The sequence below is a fragment of the Ascaphus truei genome, chromosome 4 (assembly GCF_040206685.1).
Source record: "Ascaphus truei isolate aAscTru1 chromosome 4, aAscTru1.hap1, whole genome shotgun sequence".
Classification (NCBI taxonomy): Eukaryota; Metazoa; Chordata; class Amphibia; order Anura; family Ascaphidae; genus Ascaphus; species Ascaphus truei.
The window spans coordinates 338,061,143-338,073,642 of NC_134486.1; the positions used below are offsets into that span (position 1 = coordinate 338,061,143).

General features: G+C 41.6%; 1 protein-coding gene across 2 annotated transcripts in view; it reads right to left on the reverse strand.

Annotated features, from left to right (window-relative positions):
* The window catches only part of PRIM2 (DNA primase subunit 2), a 225,584-nt gene that overhangs the window by 44,596 nt on the left and 168,488 nt on the right, over positions 1-12,500 (reverse strand). For both annotated transcript variants that reach the window (XM_075598113.1, XM_075598112.1), the window contains 2 exons: positions 8,659-8,785; positions 1,716-1,798 (listed from right to left, as the gene is read on the reverse strand). In XM_075598113.1, the coding sequence (XP_075454228.1) occupies positions 1,716-1,798; positions 8,659-8,785 (210 nt within the window). The remainder of the gene's footprint in view (positions 1-1,715; positions 1,799-8,658; positions 8,786-12,500) is intronic.

Here is a 12,500-nt window from a genome sequence, read left to right on the forward strand (position 1 = left end):
AGGTATCGACAGTTGAAGGGTGTGACCCCTGAGGGCCTGATGGCAAACGTGGATTTCTCCAACATATTAAGTGCCTGCGTGGATCCCCAGTGCTCGTCGATAACTACAATAGAGATTTGGGGGGCCGCAATGGATACCATCGCTCTTGTTCGCATACAACCCCTCACCTCACATCACTACACCCCTTTTTAAATGGGTAAATGCGCTATTAACCAGCTCTCTGTAATAGCTCTGGATAATAGGGATTTTGCCCTTTACTGTAGTGTATGTTTTAATAGGGGGGGGGGGGTAGTAGAGTGCCCATTCATTGCCATTGGGGTTATATTTACTCCCATTGAGGTAATAGGTAACCATACTGGTAATCAATGAGTGTATTGGTGTTTGTATTGTATTTTAATGTTTATTGGGGGTAGATGGGGTGGGTGAATGGGGTAGTTGCCCCAGGGTGGGTGATAAGGACTCTTGGTTGGGTAGAACACGTTCACCTTCATTACCTTAGCGGTTATTACGTCTAAGGCATTAAAGGGATTAATCCCTTCCGCAACCTAACCCACCACCCTGGGGCAACTACCCCCTTCACCCACCCCCTCTACCCCACAATAAACTAGGTACTCTGGCTTAACCCCTTCATTGTCTTAGCGGCTAGCCGCTAAGGTAATTAATCTGCTTTTATTTTAGTAATGGGGTATTGAAGCAGTAGGTCTCTGGAGCTATTTTAGGGGATTATTACTTAAATAACATGCATTTATCATTGGTAATAACTTCATAAGTTTAAAATTCAGTGTGCAAAGATCCAAGCAACTGATATAATCAAGTGGAATGGATAGAAACCGCAGTATTCAATATTTACAGGCTTATTAAGATACTTCTGGCAGTAAGTCAATCTAAGAGTTATTAGACATACCCTATTTAACAAATTAATTTTATTTCAATATGTTTTAACAGACGGCCTAGAGCACAAATGTAATATGTGCAATGTGGATATATCGGTATTGTGCATCAATCAGGAAATGCTACCAAATTATTAGGAATTACGTTTTTACAAAAATATAATTCATACAGCATTTCCCTTCTTGCAACATGGAACAATGTAGGGACAGCAATTCCCTGTCCTTCAAAGTGGACGATCAACATAAATTATTCTTGAACTACTTGTAAGGTTTCCTGAATACAGGGGAAGCTCAACATAGCTGGCAAACAAACTACTTGCTAAATCTCTCCCTAGAGAGATTCAATAACCTTTAATGAAAGAAAAAGTGTTACTCGTATGTTTCTAGTATAAATTGCTATTTATTGTCTTGGCGTTCTTCCTGTTTTAATTTTATCTACAGTTATGAAAACAGCAACACCCAAATTATTTTTTTTAAAGCTTTCCTGAACTGGAGACATTAGGGGGGGGGAGGGGGCGGGCTAATTTGTTGTACCTCAATCAATTTTTTACTTTTGAAGAAAAAAACACAAATGAAAATGTAGCCTGTATAATGCTCGATTGGCATTAACTGCCCCAAAGTAGTCATTATCTATAGTACCTGGGGAAAAGGAGACCAACTGGTGCATGGCCGGGTTGAACCTGTTTAAAGTATCCTCTTCTGGGCACCAACACAATAGTTCTTCAACCCATTTCTGATTATCGTGCTTGTGACGGTGCATAGTCATACATGGGCAAACAAAGACACTTAAATATGTGTTGTGGAGCCAAAATGATTTTGTCCTACCTCGCCTATTCCTGTGGAAGAGACTTTGAATGACTGTAGCTTCTGCTTCAGCAGCTCCGGATCGCTGTGCCGAAATGGACACCCTAGCAGCAAAAAAAAAACAACCACACAAATACATCAGTTTACCCAAGACTGAAAACAATAACAAACACACACAATCTTGATATTGACTAAATTACTCCTAATTGCCCAACAGCCTAATAATGATAAAGGTCATCGTTAATGTGTGAAACTGTTGCATTGTTTTTCCCAAAATACTTCTTCACGGACTATTAGAGCATTACCGATTAAAGATTTCCAGAAAGCATTATAAAAGGAACAAGCCAAAATGTGCTTCCTATGAACAAAATGAGTTAATTAAAAATAAAGGCATGTCAACCAGCTAAAATTCTAATAGACAAGTAGGGAAAAAACTCAGATCATGCTGGTGTACTTAATTTGGGTTCAAAATCTCATTTTCATTACCTGCTCATACAGTAAATCACAGACAACAAGGTTAGTTATATACTGCATCCAAGTGAAACCTTTAAGAATAAGTTTAAGCTGTTTTGGAAATAGTTCACTAACAAGTAATGCCTTGTTTTGTAATAAGCACACAGAGTCAGCAACTTGGGATGCCCCTAGTAGTGATGTAAAGCAGTGGTTCCCAAACTTTTTCGAGTCACTGCCCCCTTGTTCCATAAACTCATGCCCAGTGCCCCATACCCTACACTATAAAAAGCATTATTCAGAATAGCAGTTACACGACCCACTAAGGAAAATAATAATACATTTCAGAACCGTAACAATTAATTACACATTTATTCAAAATCCAAATAAAACTTTTTAGTTTAATTCAATAAAATTTATGAAATTGATCCAGTGATAGCAGCTTTTTAAAGTCTCATGGTCATTTAGCAAGAATCTTAGATACCACATTTAGTAACTACTTTTATGTTCAGTAAATTCTTAATGCGATAGATGGGCTTGATGAAGTGATAATAGTTTTCCAATGTCTGGTTTAAAGTCACTTAGCAGGAGTCTTAAATAACCACGTTAAGTCATCTGGAGTTGATTTCTTTGCTTGGAGGGAAGTTGGATGACCACACTAAAACCACGTTCTACCAAATATGATGTTGGAAATGCAACAAGGATCTTCTTAACCACTGTCCATAGTGCAGGATAGCTATCAGAAACTTCCTTCTGTAACCAAAAATCTTGGTACAATTTCTGAAACTTTGGCTTCAGCTCAATGTCATTTTGCAGCTCAATTAGTTCTTCTTCCAGTACCACTAGGAAGTTGGCTTCCTACAGTAGGTATCTGAAAATGAATGTATCACCCAGTCAGGAATTTCCATCAAAAGAAGATCCTCAAATCGCTCAGACATATCTTCATGCAGCATATGCAAATGGTCACAAAAAACCTGCAGATCATCTTGTATCCGACGTTTCTCTATTAGCTCAGACAGGCTCGGAAATTGGTATAGCTCGCTTATATTGCGCTTGAATAGAGTTAACTTTGAAATAAATGTACAGTAGATACGACAGATTTGGCCTTAATAAGATTGACCTAATTTTTTTGCAACTGCAAATTCATTTAATTAAACGTTGCAAATAGTTCTGGTAAATAAGCAATGTCATGCCTGATCTCCAAGTTCATCACTGAGCAAAGCATTCGTGCCTTCATAAAAAATTCCACAACTGTGTCAAACAGGTCGTAAAAGCGCCTGAAACAGTTGCCTTTTGATAGCTGACGAACTTCAGTATGAAGCAGCAAACTTTCAAAATCTTCACTATTCTCAACACAGAGCTCCCGGCCGATAGTCTGACCATTCAGAGCATGAGTTTTAAAGCAGCAGTTCAAGCTGGCGTTTTTTTTTTTTTTTTTAAAGTTTTTTTTCTCCCACTTCAATATTTGCATCAATGCAATCAAAACATCACAGGAGAACGGATCGATCGGCAGCTTGGCTAATCACTTGTGATCGATCGGTGAAATTCTACCGGCGGGTTAACTAATTATCTGTGTAATTCATTCAGTGGAACGCATATGCATATTCATATTCATATGCGTGTCACTGACTTGTGCTCGCTCCCGATCCCTTGTCCAATCGCATGGTGCAGCAGGAGGACAATCAGCCAATGAGAAGCAGCAGCAGCATCGCATCTCATGTGTCTGTGTGTCAAACCTGACGGGGGGGAGGGGGCAAAAACATAACTGTGGAGGTTCAAAACGAGCTGGCAGGGGGGCTAAAAATGGATAGATAGGTAGACCACACGGATTAGGATTTTGTATTACATTAAGTTTCAACTACATTTGTACGGTATGTTTTTAATCTAGTTAATTTTAATCTGTCAGTGTCCACAGGTCTATGTACATTTTTTAATATATGTATTGTACTTCCATAAATATATTAATTAAAAATGTAAAAAAATGTTTATGTATACCTCGTTCAAGTAAAATTTATAATCAATACTTTATTGATGTTTATATTGTATATTTTTTCTGTATATTTCATATGATGAATTGTGTTATTAGAGTTATATTCCCCCAGTCTTATTTCATGTTTATGTGCCAAGTTGTTTTATGTTCTAATGTTCTTGTAATTTAAAGCCGATTCAACTGTAGTCACTCCTATCCATTAATGTGGGTGGAGATAGGATTAATTAATCAATTTACTTGGACTACTGTATATAAATCATGAGGACTCCCCCATTTTCTATTCTCTGATGAAGCCGCCACTACCCTAGCGACGAAACGCGTAAGGGTTAAAACGCTCTTTTGGCTGAGCCTGGAACCTGTCTTTACCTTCTACCTGCTACTACGGAAGGGGGCTGCGGAATTGGAAGTGCAGATACCATTGTGCCGGGGGACCGTTGTGTGGACGCACATTACTAAAGCTATCCGGCTGTGTATGCAGACGACCAGTGCACGCTTCTAACCGCAAGATTTGAGCTCCGTACCGACAGAAGAATTACAGGATGCCAGAGCTTTTTGTCCAAGGCGCTTATTCTACTGATTTGTTGTGAATGACCTGATTTTAGCATTGTGGTAATAAACCTTTTACTATTTACATTATGGAGCCCGCGCTGTCCCTTTTTATTTTTAAGAAGTATCGAGGAAGGTGGTTGATCCTGCGGATAGCTATCTGGAAGTTCCAGTGTTTTTATTTTATTTTTAAGTTTCATTATTTTTGACTTTCCCTCCCACCCCCTTCTCCTTTTGTTTCATCTCCCTTTTCTAATCCCCTTTTTCCTTGTCTTATATGGTGTTTGTATGTCTTCTTGTGGTCTGTTATTTCAGCACAGTTCACTTTAGTGCTTACTACCTCACATTTATTGATAATAAATTGATATCAGCTAGTTGATAATATATATCCATGGCTGGACCAGCTGCCTTTCTGCCTTTCCTGTCACGTAAGTTCTAGCAAGATCCAGTCAAAAATAGAACGATGGCGGTCACAGCAATTGGAGTTCAGCCAAAATAGAGTAAAATAAAATCAGCTTTAATAATTACATGCTGCACATCACAGAAAAAGAACTCGTCCCTGAGTGGGACTTTATAAGGGACGAAACGCGTAGACGTGCCGGAGCGCGTTGAATGCTGGGACGCATCGTTTGCCCTTCCTCCCTGCAGGAGACGGCGTTCGCCGGTTTGGAACCAGCTGTTACCTCTACACGGGCACTGTGTCGGCGTGATTCAAGACGCCACCGCCACCTTCTCGTTGTTGGAAGTGCGCCAGAGAAAAGCTTCAACTGGACCTATCAGCTCTTCATCTCTTCGTATGGAACGGCTTAAAGTGAGCTGAGAATAAGGATATTACAGACACCGGGCAGGGTAAGGGCAGCAGCTTGCGGCTTAATTGGCTCAAGAGTGAGGTGTTTGCGGACAGTTCATCTCTTGTTTCTTGCTTCATCCTGCATACTGGCCCCCCACCCAGGGTGAGTCTAACTATATTATCCTTTATATGACATTTTCAATAGTGAGTTGCCTTTATCTTTTTAAGTGGATTGTGGGTTATATCCATTTAGCCCCTATATGTGACTTTGGTAGCATCAGTTCATTGGGTTTATTCCCTCTACTTTGCTATCTAGTAAGATCCAGACATTGACAGGCTATCCTGTGGGGTTTTCTACAGCCTCGAGTGACGAAGTGGAGATAACCTGGGAGTCTGCGTCTGTTCAATAAGGATCCAGAGCCTGTGCCCTTCCCTTTTGCACCAAAGAGAGGTGTCCTAAATTATAGAGTTGAACCAGACCTCGCAGGGTGGGGTTCAGGCAGTTCAAGGGATGAGGATGTAAGCAAAGTCTCCTCCCGGCTGGGAGGAAGACATGTGCTCAGTCCCTCATGGGGCTGCTAGAATCTCCTGAGGGGAGATTGGAACTATGGGTGTGCTTGAAGTTTGAGCTGACAGTTAGGAGATTGGCAGTTGGAGCTAGGACAAGGAAGGAGTAAGTTACATGTGCAGATGTCAGTAGCATCTGCACTAGGCCAGATACCCCCTATTATGTACCGACTCCCACATAGTTTGTGGCTGCGATGGGGACTTGCCCCTCAGATAGGGACCCTGCCCTGCTTAGCAATATTAGTGTTAGGGACACAGGAAGATGCTGAGTGAATATCGCCACGGTGTAAGAGCCACCAGCTGGGCTGACGTTCAACTTCCGAGATTCAGATCTACCGGCTGAATGGAAAAACCGACTCACGGCCAAGTTAGAAGAACGTCGGGCCGTATTCTACACAAGTGAGATGGTTGTGGGCTGCAGCCGAAACGCCCAACACACCATCCGTCTCAGTGACACCACCCCCTTCCGAGAGCGTTTTTGTCGCATTGCCCCTTGGAATGTAGACGATGTAAGGGACGTCTCACAAGAGATGGAGACAGCGGGGATTGTGACCGAATCCCGGAGTCCCTATGCCTCGCCCATCGTGGCGGTGAGGAAGAAGAATGGGTCGATAAGATTGTGTGTCGACTACTGGACACTGAACAATCACACGGTACCTGATCAGTACAGTCTTCCCCGCATCGAAGAGATTCTCAACGCCGTGACGGGTAGTCAATGGTTCAATGTCTTGTACTTGCGATCCGGGTATTACCAGGTACCAATGAGTGCAGAAGACCAGGAGAAGACTGCCTTCATCTGTCCTCTGGGCTTCTATCAATTTATGTGCATGCCCCAAGGCATATGTGGAGCTCCAGCCACATTCCAATGTCTCATGGAGAAAACCATTGGTGACATGAATCCTCGGGAATGTTTGGTTTACCTGGACGATATTATTGTCTTTGGTAAGACCTTAGAGGAACATGAAGAACGGCTGCTCGAAGTGTTGGACTGTCTGGGACGAGAAAGCCTGAAACTGTCACTCGACAAGTGCAGGTTCTGCCACACCTCAGTGACCTACATGGAACACATTGTGTCCGCTGATGGGATCGCCACTGACCCAGCTAGTGAAGCAGTGGTGAATTGGCCCCGACCTGAGAAAGTCATGGAACTACGTTCTTTCCTCGGCTTCTGTGTCTATTATCGCCATTTTGTCGAGGGGTATTCAAGCAAGGCCAAGCCTCGCAACAATCTCCTTAAAATATACCCCGAGGACACAGGGCAAAAGGCCACCTCTGCCAGACAGCCGTTCGATGACAAATGGATGGCCGAATGTGAGAGGGCCTTCGTGGGTCTGAAGAAAAGTCTAACAGAAGCACCTGTTCTCACTTATGCCGACCCAGAACAGCCCTACATTCTTCATGCAGACGCAAGTCTCAACGGATTGGGTGCCTTCCTGCACCAGAAATACCCGGAGGGACTCCGACCAGTAGCCTACGTCAGCCGTAGTCTGACTCCCAGCGAGCAGAACTATCCCGTACACAAGCTGGAGTTCCTTGTGGATAAACTCCATGATTACCTATATGGCGTCACTTTTGAAGTTAGGACGGATAACAATCCGCTCACTTACATATTGACCACCGCCAAGTTGGATGCTACCGGCCATCAATGGTTGGCGGCCTTATCAAACTACAAATTTACCCTGAAATATAAACCGGGGCCACTAAATATTGGAGCGGATGCCCTATCCCGAAGACCAGGCCTGAGCACCACTCCCGATGATGACCTCTGGGAGGAGATCCTTGGACCAGGGATGTGAGCCATGTGCCATACCGCGGCCATTATAGAAGACAGAGTGGCTTTCTCAGAGTTGTGACCCTGAAGGGATGAATATCACTCATGATAAGATCATTAGATGGAAAGACATTGTATAATACCAGATGCGGGACCCTGTGGCGGGTATTATTCGGCAGGCTGTCCAGAGGAATAAGCCTGAACTTCCGAAGCATGCCCCCAGCGACATGGTCGCTATACTTATGCGCGAAGCAGACAAATTTAAAATGGATAACTGCCTTCTCTATCGGGTGGTACAGTATCACAACCACCCAGATAGAAGACAATTAGTTCTGCCTAGGAACCTACAACATATGGTTCTGAAAGCCTTGCACGACGAGCATGGACATCTTGGCGTGAAGAGGACCTTTGGGTTGGTTCGAGACTGAATTTGTCCAAAGAGTCGGTGTAAAGACACTGTAGTTTGTGCTCCATGTGTATCCTGTGCCCCCCACCCCCCCCCGCTTCTAAAGCCGTAGAGGTTCCCATTCGAAAGCATGAACCCCCCGCAGCACGATCACAGCGCTCATTGTCCCCAGCGCTGCAAACTTTTGCTTTTTACCGTCCGTGGAGCTGGGGACAGCAAGTCTTGCTATATCTGTATGCACAATAACTTTGCAGATATTCACCATTGTCTAAATCCAAACAAAGACTAACGGCATTCAGATAACTAAACACATTATTCAACACAGCACAGTAACAAAAAAAAATAGGAAGCTTGTATACAGGACGACAATTATTATATTCCATCTGTTGAGAACAATGATCCAAAAGCGATATCGATAAAATCTATTTTCTCATCAGAACTCACCGTGATAGTCCCCTTGGCTTGGAGGGTTGCTCATGATAATCTTCATGCAACTGTATGGTGTATAGTCTGTCCTCTTGCCTTCCTTGCCATAATTATGACGAATGCTGTATGCATATACTTTGTCAAACTGAATAAGAAATGAAAAATATATATATATATATAATTCCACAGTATAGTCTACAAAATAATATAATATTCCAGGTATTTTGTCACAGGAATTGCAGCACTAGGAAACAGTGTAACTGCTGTAAAGGGGAAAAGTGAAATATAGAGATGAATCATAGAATAAACATGTATCTGTGGTAAAAGGGACAACGACTGTATTTTCTAAAGAAAACCACTGCACGTGAAGGGTTTACTATATGTTAGATACTGATAAGTCTACCAAGAGAAGCACAAAATAAAACGAATGCTAGAAAAAAAATCCATAGTAAATATGTCTATAGGCCATATTCTATATTCTCTGAAGTGGACGTTTTCAGATCAAACTCCCCAATCACAAATGTTTGTGTTTTTTTTTTTTTACTGAAAATGACCTTTATACCCACTTCGGACTATTAAGAATTACCCTCAAACAGCAAAAAAATATGAATAGCAACAGTATGGTTTGGGCATGTGTGAACAAAACCCAACATAGGGCCTTCAGAGTACACTCATCTTGTGTAGTCACAATTTTCCCCCGGCATGTGCACACAAGCCATTGTAAATCAAAATTGGTCTACAACAAATATAGCCTGTCTTACTGAAAGTATATGTACCTATATTTTTCACTTTTTTCTCGAGAACATAAAAGTAAAAAGTGGCACAAACTACCGAATCTAATTCTATGATGGATGTATGGCTGACAGAGGATGGTAAATATCAAATTTGATAGGAAGCACCAGCAGTTTACAGAAAATGTTCTAAGTGCTATGAAGCAGATTTACACTCTACATTCAGATAGCTTGGTGAAGATTGGATGTTGGTCAGATTTGATTCATGGCAACACTGCAATATATTGAAAGCAATTATTTTCTTGTTCACAGTCAAAAAGCTACACTTTTCTTTATATATTGCCAACAAATGTGTCAGATGGAATAGCTGTACAGTTAAAAGTTTAAATCATTAAAAATGAGGCTGCCTCTTGTATCCAAATCGCCACAAAGTTAAGAAGAAAACAAAATACAATTTGTCATGTTTACAGATGCTCAAAAAGTTATATCAAGATATCACCAAAATATATAAAACCAATACTATTGAATAAACTTGAAGCTGCAAATACATGAATGTTGGTTACAGAAAGTAATAAATAAGAAAATAACTGATATTTTTTAAAGCCTTGTTGTCCAAAACACTATAGCACTGGGAGTGTTTTCACTGCGCACATTAGGCCTTTCAAGCAGAACCCAAGTACATTTGCAAATCGGTTTACCAGTGGTTACACAAAAATGAATCATTATGATTTTGTGCATCAACAATTTGTCACCATAGTTTAAAAACGGAGCTAAGAATAAGATTGCTATCAAAGATATCTGGATAATAAACTACACAAGAACAGACTCCCAGTCAATAGCAGCCATAACCCTAGAATCCAAATTAATTGTGAAATGCACACTAAAATATAACTTATTTACACTCTACTAAAAAACTGTGGTAATTTCAAAACTAGTGATGCAAAATACACAATACTGAGAGTTAAAAACTATTCTTGCTGTACTGTCAATAGGTTAACTTGTATTATGATCTAAGGTACACTGGCGACACACTTTATTCGAGCTCGGCTAGTCCCACGAATTCGGGTATACTCGGGTGTATTGAGGTTTGTGACTGTTTTCTGCCCGAGTGCATTGCGTTATTTTCCAGGCAGGGATTGAAGCATTTTATTCCCACTGGCTGCAATACTGCACAGTATATATATATATATATACTGCATTACAATTCATGAATTTATGCCATCTGGTAGACACGCGAAGCATTGCAGCCTATTAAATCCTAATCATTATCATTTAACAGATCAGCCGCCCGTCAGCCAGGCATGAACCATGGCTGGGAAGGCAAACGCAACGGGGCTTGTCAGAGGTGAGGAGCGGCGCATTCCAGGTATCTGCCAGGTACATACTGGGTATTTGCTCGAATAAAGTGTGTCGCAGCAGTACAGGTAGGTGCTGCATAGTTGATCCAATATGTAGGGCATGTAAATGGTCATGGTGCATGAAATGGTAGTATCCCTAAATGATTTGGTAGATGTGGCTGCACTATAAGAGGTGGACACTCACAAGTACAATTACATATATTCTCAATAAGTAGCTATATCCTATTGGTACTCGTATTTTATTATCTTAAGTCTGTAGTTGTAAATAACTCATGTCTCCTGCCCTTTAGACTATAACATATAGCCTTGTGTAGGCAGAGCATAAAGGGGACAGGAAGTACAGCAGAAGAGCCAGAAAAGGGGAAAGAGCAAGGTGCAGGAAGCACCATTGAAAACACGGTCTGCCCCCCCTCCCCCCACAGAGGGAATAAACTAAAGTGAAGAGTAAAAGGACGCCAAGCAAGCGTTTCCAGCGGGACGAGCGCGACGTGTATGAAGACACCATGTTGAAAAGTGGTTTCCTCTGTGACATCACCAGCAGGCGTCTACCACTGCAGACGAGCATTTTGAGTATGATTACGCTTCTCAAGGCGACAATCAATAGCCAACCTCAACGGAGATACTAATAGGTTGGTCAATTTGTTTGGGTCTCAACCTATTAACCCGTCACTGCTCTAATACCAGGTTCAACCCTCTAATACCTTCTTATTGAGGAAGATATTGGCTCCTATGAAATTCATAGAACATGTTCGTGTATACTTTGGCTTAATTTAATCTGAATATAAAAAGGTTTACATTTTTGCACATTCTGTTACAATTAGCACTTTGGATACACTTGTATATACCCACATATACATACAAATAACTATGTACTGTATATATTTCTTTGGATTAACTGCACCCGCTAAATTAGTGAAGATACCATTATGTATGAGTTACAGTAGTTCGAATTCTGAATACACACATTAATATGCCCTCTTTCTGCCTGGGGATAGAACGTCATTGATGGGGTATATATATTTGGGATAATGTTCTGGGGATTCAGGAGTGAAGAAGCCACACTGTAGATACAGTATGTATATCAGTTTGTGTGTGTAGGTTAGGTGAAGTGTTATACTTGACCTGTCCTTGTGGTTATTGTTTTATAGTCATGGAAAGTACCCAACTAAGATGGTGCCCACGAAAAACAACTCCAAGCAACACTGTACAGATATACGTGATGAAAGCCTATGTTCCTCTATGTATTGAGGTCCCGCAGATAGGGAACCGAGGTCATTGTAGAATTGGTCCACGCAGCCAGTCCATAGCGAATTCAGACCCAGTATGCTCAAAAGTGTCAGTCGGGGCACGGAACAAGGATAATGTTTCCCCGAGGGCTAAAGCGAGTTGGAGCCCGCCAGGGGCTTGTCTGGAAGGAGTCAGCATGAGCGTTACCGAGAGGAGGGATAGGTCCAGTGAACTATTCACACACAAGCTACAGTACCTCCCTAGGTATGTGGAGATGGTAACTAGGAAAGATGTACAAGCAATGCAAATGTACCTAAAATAGAGGTATAACATGTGAAGATTTCATTGCTTATTTTGCAATGTAGATGCTGTTACATTTATTCTGTAAAGCGTCACAATCAAGAGGGGCTTCTGCCTCCTTTTGACTTTAGGGTTTATTTCCCATGAACATCACAAGTGGTAATCATGGTGAGTACTCCCTCACACTGCACAAAACGAGAGAGCGGCACCATTCTCACCCCTATGTGACGATCATGAGGGATAT